The 15,617-nt window shown below is 46.5% G+C and overlaps 1 protein-coding gene across 3 annotated transcripts in view; it reads left to right on the forward strand.

Moving 5' to 3' along the window:
• The window catches only part of Lar (tyrosine-protein phosphatase Lar), an 88,309-nt gene that overhangs the window by 50,921 nt on the left and 21,771 nt on the right, over positions 1-15,617 (forward strand). For all 3 annotated transcript variants that reach the window (XM_089545009.1, XM_089545018.1, XM_089545029.1), the window contains 7 exons: positions 29-123; positions 2,806-3,022; positions 3,942-4,114; positions 4,895-5,077; positions 6,740-6,939; positions 9,406-9,646; positions 12,900-13,205. In XM_089545009.1, coding sequence (XP_089401135.1) covers positions 29-123; positions 2,806-3,022; positions 3,942-4,114; positions 4,895-5,077; positions 6,740-6,939; positions 9,406-9,646; positions 12,900-13,205 — 1,415 coding nt within the window. The remainder of the gene's footprint in view (positions 1-28; positions 124-2,805; positions 3,023-3,941; positions 4,115-4,894; positions 5,078-6,739; positions 6,940-9,405; positions 9,647-12,899; positions 13,206-15,617) is intronic.

Genomic DNA, 15,617 nt, shown 5'->3' on the forward strand with positions numbered 1-15,617 from the left:
CATGTCGTATGTCGCCGCCTCCTTGCAGATGTTCCCACACAGCTGCGGGCATATGGTGTCACCACCCATGGCATGATTCTTTCTTGGCGACCACCTACCCGCCTGGACTACTCAAAATTCAATGTAAGCTCTTTTGGCTCCACACTGTTTTATTTTTGTTCAAAGAATATAAAGTTCACGGCATGCCCTCCCATCTTGCTGGGGTTTTTCATGACGTGTTCCTGTGAAAGTTACTGTATTTACTTGCACAGTGAACCCACTTGCCAACTTTTGTGGTTGAGAATTTTCTCTTATTAAGGGGGGACATTGGTCTTAGAGCATTTTTTTTTTATTTATGGACCAAATGCAATGAAACTGCACAGACTTGTTCAGTTTTTTCTGCTGATTTCAAATATGCAATTTGTTTATTTCTAGGCCAATTAGTTCCCGAGATATTAATATATATCATGCCATTGTCTGCTCAAACAATAGAAATAAAATGGGCCTCCAGAAATTTAATTTTAATATGTGGTCAGATACTACAATGTGTGAGGAATGCAACGCTGGAAGCAGTTTTCAGTTTTTTGTCCATGTGGACAAATGGGCTTAATAGTTAGTTTTCAAGTGTGTCATGTGTTTTCTGGCACTGTATGTCTGATTAACTCACTTGAAAACTGACTATTAAGCCCATTTGTCCACACGGACAAAAAACTAAAAACTGCTTCCAGCGTTGCATTCCTCACACATTGTAGTATCTACCCGCATCGCATATTAAAATTAAATTTCTGGTGGCCCATTTTTTTTCTATTGTTTGAGCAGACAATGGCATGATATATATTAATATCTCAGGAACTAATTGGCCTAGAAATAAACAAATGGCATATTTGAAATCAGCAGAAAAAACTGAATAAGTCGGTGCAGTTCCATTGCATTTGGTCTGTAAATAGAAAAAGATGCTCTAAGACCCATGTCCCCCCTTAACCTCACACAAAGACCTGCACCTGACCTTCAGGACTGGTCTAGCATGTTTGCTTTATCTGACCGCTATTGACCAACGCCTTTGGCTGTCACAAACTCATCAAATCACGCCAGGATACAGGAAACACCTTTTGAATCAAATGACGCTGAACAGCAGCGACCTAAACACGGACCCAACTTGTCGACCATGCACTTTTGTTGAAAATGGATGGGTGGATAGTTGGGCAGGTTGGGCGAGACAGGAAAGTGGAAGGATGCCTTTGTACTGCTTTCCTGACACTTTAAACTCGATCTGAATTTGCCCAGATATTGTGGTGCTGTGCTGGTCAGATTTATGAAGTTCAGTGCAGTATTTGATAAGTGCCAGGTATTGGAAAATTTTTGAATATTTGGAAATTCTTGAATATCGCTTTCTCAAATCGAATATGGATCTAATATGAACATGGTTGATTCTTGCTCGAAATTTTTAATATTCACGCACCCCTAGTAAAACCTTTCATTTGTTTAAAAACTGTCTTTCCTGTAGGAATCTAAAAACATATGACAAGTTTACTCTTGTGTTTTCTCCTAAGAGTATGTTGGCAGGCAGTGGAATGTAATCATTGTAAAATGCACTAAAATGCTTCCTAGTTTCTCAAGTTCTGCGCGTGTAATGAACATGTGGTTTACTGTGACCATTGCCGTCGCTTCGCATGCTTCACAAGTACGTTTGTTTTGTTTCGTTAGTAAAAAGTAGTGTGTGAGTTGTGCATGTCCTTCTTTTATAGTGTTTATAGTGCACTGTGAAATAGTATTGATTTTTATATTTTTATGTCCTCTTTATGTTTGCCACCTTCAGGCTGCCATCAGCTGTGTGCCCTCTGTATGTAAACCTTTGTTGAAGGCTGATGTATTGTAGCTAATTCGAAATATCTTCGTATTGTATTGTATCTTTGTATTGCATTTGTTTTTTTACGTTGCTGCCTTTATCGTTTATGTTTTTTGCCATTTGTTTTCCAGCTGCATGTTCTCCGATGCTATATATTATTAAGGCGGAAGCATTTATTGCCTCATCGTTGTAAGCAGGAGTTGTCGACAGAAATGTCACGCTTTTCAATTGGTCGAAACGGTCGTGACGTCACAGTGCGCGAATTTCAAATGGGGCCAATTGTACTTTGGCTACATGCAACCAATTAAAGGGATCGTATAGTGATGCTCCAACTAAGTGGGACTGAGTTTAGTTCATTGCTTAATTAACCAATTAGCCTAATTAAGCTTTCTAGTCAGACCAGATAAATAAATAAAACCGAGAAGGAATTTGGTCAAGTTTGGGAATCGAACCGGGTCTCCGGAGTGGGAAATGAGCATGGTAACCACTTTGCCATGCCAGCTCGATGGTTTGGAATGAACAAAGGCAGTGTCTTCCTTCACTCCCATCTTCCTTCCTTCCCTTAAGGAGAGGTTCAGGTGTCCACGGAGATATGGAGACAGATACATTTGCTTTCCTCAAAAACTAATTACCGACAAGCAAGGCATAGAGTGGAATGGGCGATGGCATTCTGTGGACTCCCTGGCAGTGTTGCAAGACGCTATCGGGTTCCACACTCAGAGGCACTCAGAGGCGAAGCTTAACATCCTAACCGCACATCAGTGACACTAGCAGCAACACTGCACTTAAGGCTTTCGCCTCTCCGCGCTTTAGGTCAACAAAGTGCCCCCCTGAATTTTTTCCAAAACTAGTAGCTTTTATGCTGCATTTACCAATTCCTGCTAAGACCCTGTAAACTATTGCAGTATTTCTGAATAGGATAAGAGGAAACCATTAATGTAGTGCTTCATTCCTTTCTTGTGCACTTCCGTCCCCCACAGATCTCGTACAGTGCCCACAAGGAGTTCTACGACAGCCGGGGTAGCCCCCAGGAACTGCCCATCCCACCGCAGAGTGTCTTGCTGGATTTGGGCACCACCAACTACACCATTGAGAACCTCATCCCCTTCACGAGCTACAGGGTCAACCTGACGGCCGTGCCACGGGACGGTACCTTCCGGCCACCAGCTAAGATCATGGTCACAACAGCCATGGCTGGTAATGGACTCTTTTGTGCTTCTTGCCTGTTCTTTTCAAAATGTGTGGCATTGTCTGCCTTGTTTCTGAAATAATGGCATGGAAGACAGGTTTTTTTTGATAGCGTGTGAAAAAATATATAGAGTGCTCGGCTCTGAATAGTTCATGGCACAGGAACTGCTTGTGCTCAAGTTCAAACAGTGGAGAGTATGCAGCTGCAATTTAATCGCTTGCATGATGTGGTAATTGTGCCAGTGCAGAGGGAATGTCACTGGTGTCATTTGAAACACATGTTCAGTGCGGTGGTTGCCTTTGATTAAACCACGCGACGATATCAGGCTGTGTAGGCATCTTTGGATGTTGGAAAACAAATTGGCAGCCTTATGTTTCTTACGTCGTGAAAGAAATTCACAAATTCACTTTTATTTTGCAAGAACTGCATTGAAGCAGAACCCTGCTCCAGAAAATGCTCACTGTAGGATGAAATTATGGGAAGTACCTTAAATTTAAACAGCTTTTTGATGAGCAGTCTGAATTATTTTGTTGTAGCCGAAATTTTACTGTAATAGCCTTCACTGTAGAAAAATTCAGCAGCAGTATTATTTTGACCTTTCCATTAGGCAAGGAACAGCCAGAGTTTGATGGAGTCATCTCTTTAGTATATGTAGCAAGCTAGATGGCAATACCCTGGATAAAACGGTTTATACACAACACCCCCATAGCTTGCACCATAGCTTGCACCATAGCATGCTTGGTAGTCCGCGGTGCAAAACTTGGCATCCTGTTCTTTACATCAAGGTCATGTAAACTGTGTCGGATCTCTTCTCTTAGACTCTAGACTTGCGAGCGTTTTGGCTCCTGCTCTGCACATTGTGAAATTTTACCACCACAGATGCTTAATAACTCGTTTAATGGGCATCTCATTAACTCGTTGCTGCAGCGCCAAAGCCTATGGTAAAGCCAGATGCCCTCTGGCCAATCAGCAACGGAGACGAGATCACTGTCATCCTACCCAAGGCCTCGGAAGAATATGGTCCTATCAAGCAGTACTACCTCGTCGTCGTCCCTTCAGAGTTTGCCAACAAGGAGCCTGATGACTACAAGATTGAAGAGGTGTGTATGGGCCTGACGATGTCGTTGGCAAGGTCAGGTCTTCCTGTAAGAGTATGACAGCTATGAGGAAAAGAATTTCAACTCTCTTTAAAAACATCCTTTAGCTTTGTGCATTGAAATTGGTAATCTCATTGAAACTAGCAGCTGGCTGTCTAGTTTCTCAGTCGGGAGCCTGCATGGTTTTGTGAAATTAGTGTAAGAAATCATAGTAACTCGATGTCATTATGGTAGGATTGTCCAGAACCAGAGAGCTTGATTTGTCAAAATGGTATAAGCTGTAGATGCTCTGGAAAACAGTTTTAGAAGCTGTAGAAGCTGTGGAAAATAGTGGTAGAAGCTGTGGAAATTAGTGGTAGAAGCTGTACATGCTCTGGAAAACAGTGTTAGAAGCTGTAGAAGCTGTGGAAAATAGTGGTAGAAGCTGTACATGCTCTGGAAAACAGTGTTAGAAGCTGTAGAAGCTGTGGAAAATAGTGGTAGAAGATTTAGAAGCTGTAGTGATGCATTAATATTTAATGGCACAGCAGTGTTAATCATCTTAATTCACCGAAAGAAGCTAAAAGAAAATGAAATGTGCTTGTACATTCTCCCTATTGTTTCGAAGCGTTGCCCATGGGGCCATCATCCTGAACAATGTGGTTCAGAGCAAGAACAGTGTGTGTGGTTTGTGTTTGGATGTGGTGTACGTAATCTATTGTGCCAAAAAACACGTCATTGTGTTGAAAGCTCAGCTAGCTTCTTGGCTTTGCATTTGAAGCACTGTACCGCCGTGTCTTGCAGTTGATGCAGACGCCCATGGATGAGGACGGCCCCTACATAGCTGCAGCGTTTGTCCGTCAAAACATGCCCGAACGATTCGTCCTTGGCGACATGAAAGTGAACGGGGGATTTCGGAACCGCAAGCTTCAGCCATATCGACGGTACCGCATCTTCGTGCGAGCTGTTGTGGACACCTTGCAAAAGGTTAGTCGGTGGTTGCGGTCAGACATTGACAGAATGGGGTGTATCAACGAAGGATATGCGTTTTATGTTGCCTCTCTCAAAAATTGATTTCTGGAAAGGATTTTTTCAAAGTTAGGAAGTGGTCGTTTTTTATGGACGAATGAATGCATCTTGCTTCAAGCTCCCCTGTATGCCAAAACTTCTTGCAGTGAGCGTTCAAGCTCCCCTGTATGCCAAAACTTCTTGCAGTGAGCATTCAAGCTCCCCTGTATGCCAAAACTTCTTGCAGTGAGCGTTCAAGCTCCCCTGTATGCCAAAGCTTCTCGCAGCGCTCACTGACCACAGCTAGCAAATAGGCATCCCTTCCATCGTTATGAGCCCTAATTCCTGATTTGGCAAAAAATAAAAAGATAGTCATTTCGACCATTTCATCTTTTACTTTTACTTACACATTTTCCGTACTTTGGTATCGTTGAGTTCAGATGTTGTAAGCAGTTTTCATTTAAGTACAGTTCTCTTGTTTCTGGTTCAGATAAAATACAGTGATGGTGTGCTAATTGATTATCTGCCTATTACAGTAGAATCTCGATGTAAATTGCACGGGGTAGCAGAAATGTTCGTATCACTTGAAATTCGCATCATCAAGGAATGAACAAAGCCTATATTCTGATGCCTGGGAAATGCATTCATGCGAATGTAATTATGGCTGACAGGATTTATTTATGGTCGCGCACCACCACTCTGTGCTCACGGTGTATACTGTGTGACTGGCGACTGTGGCTTGAGCATTCTGTGGGCTCCTGACTACCGCTTGTACATATGGTGCTACTGGTGATCATGGTGCTGTACATTACGAGGGCAGTATGCAGTACTTGCGTATGCAATTGTGGCTCCTGGGTTCTTGTGATCCATAGAGTTGCGAGGAAGTGCTTACAATGCCCAAAATTTGGTCCAGGGACACAAAATAGCGAAATCATCGTACTGAAATTTGTATTAGTCCTGATTGTGTTATTGAGATTCTGCTGTATCTTACCAGTGGAGGAGAATTTGCTGGAATCTACTGAGGCATGTACTATCGCGCTCAATATGAGTTGCAACGCGCGGTCATCGACCGGGGCTCGTTCCGTGGTCTGCCACCTCCAAACAGTCGCTCGGAATTCTGGGAGAAACTGCTGTTCCAGGAAACAACAGCACCCCCGCTCAGGAAAAAGTTTCTCCCAGAATTCCGAGCGACTGTTTGGAGGAGGCACACCTCGGAACGAGCCCCGGTCGATGACCGCGCGTTGCAACTCATATTGAGCGCGATAGTACCACCTTGCAGCCGATTTTGTGCTGTCCGAAAAATCATTAGTGGCGAATTAACGTTGAGGTCTGTCTGAACTGCTCTCGGCGTAAACTGTACAATAGCGAAGGGCCCTCTCTCTGTCATTGATGAGTATGTCGCAGAATATCGCACAAGTTCTCCTCAGCTGTGCTAACTCATCATGGCTCCCTTTTGCGAAACTGATTAACAACAAAGCAGGTCTTCCAAGATGCCCGTTCTGGACAAAAACTCCTTGTACCAAGCTGGCACAGACTGAGACATCACGGTTGATGTTACTTTCATTGAACACTTTAAGCGACAGTGTCCCTTTGTTTTGGGCTCGTTTTTTTTTCCAATTCTGGCCGGCGACTTCTTTGCAGAACCTGTTCACGACGAGCCCGTACTCGGACGAGCTGAGCCTGGAGATGCTGCCGCAGGGGCGACTGCCATCGGCCGACGACGTGCCCAACGTGTCGCACATCGAGCGCGCCCGCACCGACGTGGGCTGGATCGTTGGCCCTGTGCTGCTCATCGTCTTCATGGCCCTCTTCCTCACGCTCTTTTTCATCCTCATGAAAAGGTGAGGATGGCATCACGGTCAGCTGGGTCCCACAGTCCCTTCCTTTGAGGCTGCCATTCCTTTGCCTCCTATACATACTTTGCACGTGATGCTGACAGGGCCAAAGCACATGTTCAAATAAAGCGGAAGTTTAGGGTGAGTAAGTTTCAATGAACAGAATTCTACTTTGTCATAATTTGTGTTGCAGGTGTTTTCAGTCTGTGTTCCACCAAATGCTTGGGTTCTTTGCAGTCCTTTTTAGGTTTGAAAAATGCGAAGCAGGTTGAGTTGGTGGGGGCTGTAGATCATAGTTCAAAGAATGAAAATGACACAAAGGAAAGACAGAACAGGTGCTGACTTTCAAATGAGGGTTTAACTCAAATAGGAAAGGATTACATGTCTGACACAGTTGGTGTCGCCTGGCCATGCTCAAAATTCTCTAGAGTAACACGTTCTCACGCTGCTGCAGGATGGTAGACTGCTTGTTAATGCACATTGCACAACCTTTAAAAAATATAGAAGTACTTTTTAGCTCCCTTAGCAGTTTGATTATTGTGTTCATAGATAACTTTGCTGCAGGCATGTGGGAACAGTGAATTTTCAGTTCAAAGCGAATACGGAGCGAATAGTTTCGTAGTGAAGCGAATAGTTTGCGATTTGAAATGTACAGTTAAACCTGGATATAACGAAGTTGAAATAGGGCTGAGACTTTTCGTTACATCCAGGTTTTCGTTACATGCAGTTTTCTCAAGAAGACCCGAAAGGGCAATGCAGAACGGAAACCAAAATAAGAAATAAATGTAGGTGAAATCACCTTGAAAATGTTTACAGAAAACCCCATTATTCGATGTCTGATAGCGTGACTGCCGCGGCTTGGACAACGCCGCTACGAGAGAAGGGGAGAGGCGGGGGCACCGCGGCCGAGCTGGACGAGAACGTGCGCAGCCGCGTCGCTGCTGCAGACTGGCCGGCGTCCGCGGAGGCACGACTCCATACTCTTCTTCCTGCATGTGCCCTCTTTCGGTTTGGCCGTCACTGTTGCCCCAGGAAACGAACTCTTCGCCTTGTGTTGCTGGTGCTCTCTGCCGTCTCCGCTCCGCAGTCCCGACGCGCGATAGCTATCTGCGCTGGAATTACGCAAGCAACCGCGCGGCGGCAATGGATGCGCCCTGCTCGTGCCGTTTCGTTTTTGCTATGTCCTGTCTTTTTTCGCTGCTTTTGAGCATGAACTCTTGTAGTGCCACGTGGTATGGCGTTCCAAAAGCGAAAGCGACGGAGATGCGCCAACGGACACGTTGTCTCAACTGCAGTCGCTCGTTGCGATCGTTGACGCTCCTCTTGCATTACTTTTGAGCCAAATTTCGTAGCTCAGCACAAGTTAACAGATAACCGGCCTAGCGAGTTCGTTACATCAAGGTCAACCGCCGCCAGGCATTCGTTACATGGAGGTCTCAAATACATGCGCTTCAGAGGGGGTGGCATTGGGAATTAAAAAACTTCATTTATCGAGGAATTCGCTATATGGAGGTTTGTTACATCCAGGTTTAACTGTAGTAGAAAAAAAAAAAAAGGTAGGCATTTCATTATAACTTGATAGGGCAACCCAAAAGACATGGTTTGCAGAATTCACAAGACAACTGAAGTGAAAAGAATGGAACAACATAAATATAAATGCTTTCAAACTTGCATTAGGCAGTGTTTGAACAGCAGCAAGGCGAAGTGCATTAAGCATCATAGTGTCAAGCCCTTATCATGCGATTCTTTACATGCTGCTGGTCATAAATATAATAGTGGCCTAAAAATTTTCCCCATGCTGAAATTTTGAACATGATGCGTGTTCAACTTGGTCATGTTGGTAGCTCGGCATTCTAATCTTTTTCGTCACCTTCGTCTTTGGGGTCTTCCATATGCCGGTGTCTTGCCACTCCGGCGCCAATGCATGCTTCCCTTGCTTAAGTCCCCGTGGTAAAACTTGGTGCTCCTCGCGCGCAGCACCACAAGTTAAGAAGCACCAGCACTACCGCACCGCACACTAAAAGAAGCCGCGGAGACCCTCATCATTGAGGAGCAGTTAATTCTACCGACACACCTGACAGCATGCACAAGTTAAAGCATTTGACAGAACTGTGAAAAATTGCTGTTGTCGTGCAGTTTTCTTCTCAGAAGGAGAAAACCATTGCCCGGGTTTTCACCAAGTAAGTTTTACTTTCGGCAGTTTTTGGTGCCATTCGATAGTTTGACATTCGGATAATTCGCTCTCTTGAAGTCAGATTTAAAAGGTATTACCATACATATTCCTTATCCTGTAGCATTTAGTTTTGAATTTGGTACCCGTTTGGGTTAGTGTTCTATTTTAGCTTCCCCCCCCCCCCCCCATCCTTTGGCTATAGCCCCACCTGGTATTGTTGTACATATAAATGAACAGATAAGGAAATGAATCGCAGTCATTTGTGCACGCACACAGTTGACGCACGTCCCGCCTTGCAGGAGACGGCAGCAGGCCAAGGCGCCTGCGGGGGAGACGACCATGAAGCTGCTGATGAACTCGGGGGACCTGGCGTCGTCCCACCCCGTCGGGGGTGCGGGTGCAGACCCCGTGGAGCTGCGGCGGCTCAACTACCAGACACCCGCCATGGTGGGCCACCCGCCCATCCCCGTCAGCCAGCTGGCCGCCCACATCGAAGCACTCAAGGCCAACGACAACCTGCGTTTCTCCCAGGAGTATGAGGTGGGTGGGCAGGGTTTTTATTGCGAAAGCAATACTACTTGCACTTTGCACAGTGACCACCATTGTGCCGCGGCAGTGACCACCATTGACCTTCATTTGACCTTGATTGCATTATTTGGATTAGATTGGATTACATTAGATTGGATTGGACTGGATTAGATTACATTAGATTAGATTAGAGTAAATTACATTGGATTGGATTGGATAGGAGTGGATTGCATTGGAATGGATTGGATTGGATGGGATTGCATTGGATTGTATAACCGATGCATCGCCACAAGTCTAACCACAAGCACCACCACCAGCTACACTACCAGCTGTACCATGGCGTAGCTACGGATATTGCTTTCGTAATTACCGGGATTAACCAAGCTAAGCCACAGCGACTTTTTTTTGTTTTTGTTGCCTTAGCAACACTACGCCAGGTTTTCGCCTCGTCGCATAGCTGGTGGCCGCTAGGCACAAATGCCCTTGAACACCCATTGCCTAGCAACCGTTTCAGCCGAGCTCCGCCAGGTGGCGTCCCCGTCATCGGCGCCGCGCCGGTGCAGCGCACGTAGTTGCTCGCTCTTGCCAGATGTGTGCTCTCCGCTGAGGTAGAGGTTGAGGAGGTGGCTCTTCGCGGGGGTATATGCGCGCTTTGCCTCGGTGGAATCTTATAGTTATGGAGAGCTCTAAAGAGAAGCAACAGCGACAGGACCAATCTAGAAAGAGACGACGCGCTCGAGAGACAGCAGAAGAACGCGCTGCACAACTCGAAAAGTGTCGCAGCTAACGCAACTGACCAGGCTTAGCCAGAGCTAAACCACGCCTACTTTTCATTCCTCTTTATGAAGTGAAATGCTTATAAACTCACGTGTGCCTTTCATTGAAGGCTTAGCCGTTCGTCGTCGAGTCATCACTGTGTGATGCTGATGCCTGTACCTTTAATCGTGGCATCACTGCTCTGCACCCAGTGACTTAAACCTCTCTGCCGTTCCTCTGCTGAGCACAAGCTTGCTGGTTTGTCAGTTCCCATTTTGGACAACCTCAACTTTGTTGGAAACTAAATGTGAGGAAATTCGTTTAGTGAATTTTAGGTGTGAAGTAATGAACCCCTGGCTGGCCAAAGGTAATACAGAGCCCTCCTGTATGGCTTCGCTCATTGGTCATCAACCAGTTATTGTTTCTTTGCTCCTGGGCAGGACAGGGAGGTAGTCTGGGAATTTTTTTTTTTTTTTACTGTTTGTTTATACCAGGTGTTTCAGGGAAGACTCAAAAATTTTCAAAAATAGGCTTTTTGGGGTAAAAATATGCCTTTTGCAGCATAGTGTTATCAGTGTTGGCAGACACCAGAAAGCCGGGAAATTTTTTTAAGTAGCAGGCTGGTTAACTAATTTCTGATTGCTAACTTTTTAACTATCACAGATAGGCAACTAGTTGCAATTAGAGATTTGTAGCCGGTCGTTTCTTATAGCCATATCAGTTTTTAGAATTTGAAAACGTGATATTACTCTCGCTGCTGTGGCTCGACAAAGTTTGCCTGCATTGTGTGAAAATGCATGCGCTTTCGAAAGCATGCTGGCAAAGCAACCCCTCCAGTGCATGTAACTAGTTGAAAAAGTCCAATTTTGTTGAGCCACAGCGCCAGTGGTAATCGCGTTTTCGAAATCCTAAAAACTCGTGGCTATTAATAACGGCTGGCTACAAATCTTTAATTGCAACTACAGTGGAACCTCGATTATACGACATACAGGGGACCGCGCGAAACCGTCGTATAATCCGGGTGTCGTATAATTGAAAATCAAAGAATGCGGCCAGTGGCGCTTGGCCTTGCGCCGAAAACTGTTGACCGGCTTCAAGCCCGCGGCAAGTACGCCAATCAGATTAAAAAAGGCAAAACCCAGCATTTATTTGAAACAGATTTGCAAAAAAATCTTTATTACCGTTTAAAAAAAAATCGGTAATTTTTTTTTTTTTTGCACCTTTGCCCAACCTCGGCGCATCAACTTTCTTTCAAGGGCTGCCACGTCCGGCAGTAGGTCGCCAACATCGTCGCGCGCGCAAGCAAAGCGCCGGATGTTGTCGACGCTCTGCAACACGTCCGCGTAACTAGGAATGGGAGCGCAAACCTCTGCATCGTTGTCCACTTCCTCTTCGTCGGAAGTTTTATCGTGGGGCACAAGCATCCATTACTTCCATTACAAAAAGCGCCGTGGACGCCGCTGTCCTCGCTTGGGCGAGCCCGGCCTCGCCCGCTTATCTGTTTTTTCATCAGCGTCGGCTCCTGCGGACGCATCTGTTGCTGCGACCGACGTGCGTCTTATCTTTTCTCTTTATCTTTCCTCTGATCTTTTAACTCTCCTCTCGGCAGCGGTGGTGGCTTGGCTCACGCCAGTAGGCGGGCCCGTGCGCTTTCCTTTTCATCCTTCTCTCAGTCGCAACAACAACACGCAGGCCGCGCCTCCTTGGGACTCCGACTGCACAGGCTCGACGAAAAAGAGAGCAAGTGCACTTGGCGGCCTCGGTAACGCTCTCTTCCGCGCAAAAACGGGGGTGCTTAGATTCGCATGCAGTCTTTTTTTTTTTTTTCAGAAATTTTTTTCCGAAAATAGGGGGGTGCTTAGAATCGCGAAAATACGGCACATCCCGGCCTGCGTTTGCTGACGACCTTTTTTGACGGACGGTACGAGCCAGCCGTCGTACGAAGCGGGGTCCTTCTAAAATTGCGTCGTATAACCGAGGTTTTTAATGCATTGTCTCTATGGGGGTTTTGCCGGGACCGCACAAATTCGTCGTAAAATGCGGGTCGTCGCATGACCGGGGGACGTATAATCGAGGTTCCACTGTAGGTGCTTAACTCTACTATTTAAAAAGGTAATTATTAAAAATTAGTTAACCAGCTTACTATTTGAGACAATTCACCGGTTTTCTGGTGTCCGCCAACACTGGTAATCCTATGCCTCAAAAGTCATATTTTTACCCCAAAAAGCCAATTTTTGAAAATTTTTGGAAGTGCTCGCTGAAACACCCGGTATTGTGTGTATGGACATATTCTCGTAAACCCTTGAACACCTAATTTGCCTAGCGGCAATGCACAACCTAAATGTAAGATAGAAGGCCTGGTCTGAAATAAATAAGTAAATAAATAAATGCCGGAAAGCATGGACTGCCTACATTAGGAGGCTTGGGCCTCCTACTGGATGTCTTTATCTTCTTTCATTTTCTCCCCTTCGTTCACTCTCCCACTTTTCTGATGTCTCTGTTGTTGCAGTCAATCGACCCAGGACAGCAGTTCACCTGGGAGCACTCCAACCTGGAGTCGAACAAGCCCAAGAACCGGTACGCCAACGTCGTTGCCTACGACCACAGCCGCGTGGTGCTGCAGCCCATCGAGGGCATCCCCGGCTCGGACTACATCAACGCCAACTACTGCGATGGCTACCGGCGCCGCAACGCCTACATCGCCACCCAGGGGCCCCTGCCCGAGACCTGCGGCGACTTCTGGCGCATGGTCTGGGAGCAGCACAGCGTCACCATCGTCATGATGACCAAGCTGGAGGAGCGGACCCGAGTCAAGGTGAGCTTACCATCTTTAGAAGCAAGCATGCGCAAAGGTTTTCCGTCTGTGTCATTTTGAATTGTTTCGGCTGTCACTAAGGGGGTGGAAGTATTCGAAATTCGTAATACAAATTGGATATCTTTGTTATTCTGCTCGTGTTGAATCGAGAAATACCGTATTTACTTGCATAATAGGCGCACTCGCATAATAGGCACACTCGCATATAAGCGCACTCGCATAATAGGCACACTCGCATAATGGGCGCACCCCAAACTTCGCACTGTGATCAATACTGTATTCACACGATTGCTAGCAGATGCCTATTATGCGCCTATTATGCGAGTAAATATGGTATATCTTCGAGAATTTCCAACTTTTATAAACCTGACAGTGGCAAAACCGCAGTATCTGGGCAAATTATATGAAGATTAAATTTAAAGTTTCAGGAAAACACTCCAAAGGCATCTCCTTTTCTGTCTTCAATGTCGTTTATTGTGTATTGTATTTGTGTCGTTTATTGTAATTAAGCTTTTGGGCTTGTTGTACTGCATAGCATAAAACGGGCTGAATCCACGACACGGTTCTCCCTGGGATCAGCTGTCTTTTCCCCCGCTGCGTGTCACTGGCTGCATGTCTTCAACAGTGGTGTAACAACATCTCGTGGGTGCGGGAACATTGTTTTTATGCATGTATGTCACCATTCCTGTCAATCGAGTGGATGTTTGGCCGTCTGTGAAAAAGTGAAGCTCGCGTTCACTTTATGAGCGTGGTGGTTGTTCCCTTTGCTCTCTTGATGTTGCCGCTGCTGTACAGGCACACATCCAAGGGGTGCTTGAGTGGGGCCTAGGTCTCCCCCTCTTTTCCCTTATATACAGTAGAACCCCGTTCATATGTTTTTCTCCGGACCGGGAAAAAAAAATGTAACAGCCGGGAAAACGCAACAGTGAGGAAAGCACCGAAAATTAACGAAAACAGTGCAGCTTTGACTTGAAACAATTTATTTCCGCAAAGTGACCCTAGGACTTTAAAAAATCGAGAATGGTAGATTGCAGTTTCTTTCGCTCGTTGGAAAGAACAACGCGTTTCTCAATAGCCTGGAAGGCCGCATTGCTGTCAGCGTCGCTTTGCGGTGCGACGCACATACCTGCGGAGGAGGTCCAGAGCCGCGACGGCTTCTCCAAAAATCGGATCTGCCAACTCGCAGGAATCATGCGGCTCGTCGTCATCGTCATCGCAGTCAGCGGCTTCGCTTACAACCGAGTTCGCAATGATCTCGGCAATGCTTTGACATTCCGACGTCACGACGGCAGCATCCACGGCGACGTAGTCGCCTCATGCGATTCCCGTGGCACCCAGCGCAATGCATAGCCTCAGTTAGCTCTTGATCACGAGAGGCTGCTTACTACTCTTCATCTTCCATGGCAGTTTCCACTTCTATGCGAAGGCCACACTGCGCGCAGTAGTGCTGTGCAGTTCATGTGCTCACTGCAGTCCGCGCTGAAGCGACGTTGTGCACAGCGTCAAGCACTGAAATGTTCGTAGGCTGCTCGCCGCGCTGCTCCGAGCAGGCCTCCCTGGCTGCCTGTCGACTGCGTTTAGTACGTCCAGCTTTTCCTCAAGGGGAAGCACCTTCCGCTTACGCAACACTATCATGCCATAAAAGCACGATAAAGATGTTGCGAATGAGAGAAGGGTGGAAAGGAAATTGCACGGGCCTGCCTACTGGCTCCAGCTGAGCCACCACCGCTGCCACGTGCAGATAGAGGAGAGTTAAAAGATAAAAATAAAGAGTGAAAGAAAAGAAAAGACGCGCGTCGCAACAACTGCGTCCCCCGAAGCGGAGGCTGGCTGAGAAAAACAGATAAGCGACCGTAGCCGCGCGCCTCCTCGTCACCACCTCCCACGATAAAGATTGCGGCATTCGGCGTTCGCGAGGCAGATAGCCATCTAGTGGCGGCCTCTCCAACTCGCATGCGGCTTCTTGCAGCCAGGTACGTAGCCAAGCCTGGCCAAGACTCGTCAGAAATCAAAATGGCGGTTGGCGCGCATTGCCCGGGCGGGTTCGGGGAGCCGGTTGCGACGTATCATGCGGGATCGTTTTCTCGGCTACGACGTAACAGCGGGGTTCCAAATACATTGGATCCTATGGAAGCTATGCCGGGACCCAAAGAAAACGACGCAACAGCCGGGAAAACGCAGCAGTGAGGAACGTAACAGCGGGGTTCTACTGTATCAAGCTCACCTGTTAGCATATGGCAAGTTAGCATATGGTGTTCAAAAACGGCAAGAACCGTATGATGTCAGTTCCTGCCAGCTTGCATGATCATCGATTGGCTGCAGCCTCCCCCCCTTGTGCTTCTGTCCTTTCACCCCTCCTGCACCTATGTCAAAATGACGTTATGCCAAAGTGAGCCGGTTCCAAAGTGAACC

Source organism: Amblyomma mixtum, chromosome 1 (genome assembly GCF_055824585.1).
Source record: "Amblyomma mixtum isolate Tamu chromosome 1, ASM5582458v1, whole genome shotgun sequence".
Lineage (NCBI taxonomy): Eukaryota > Metazoa > Arthropoda > Arachnida > Ixodida > Ixodidae > Amblyomma > Amblyomma mixtum.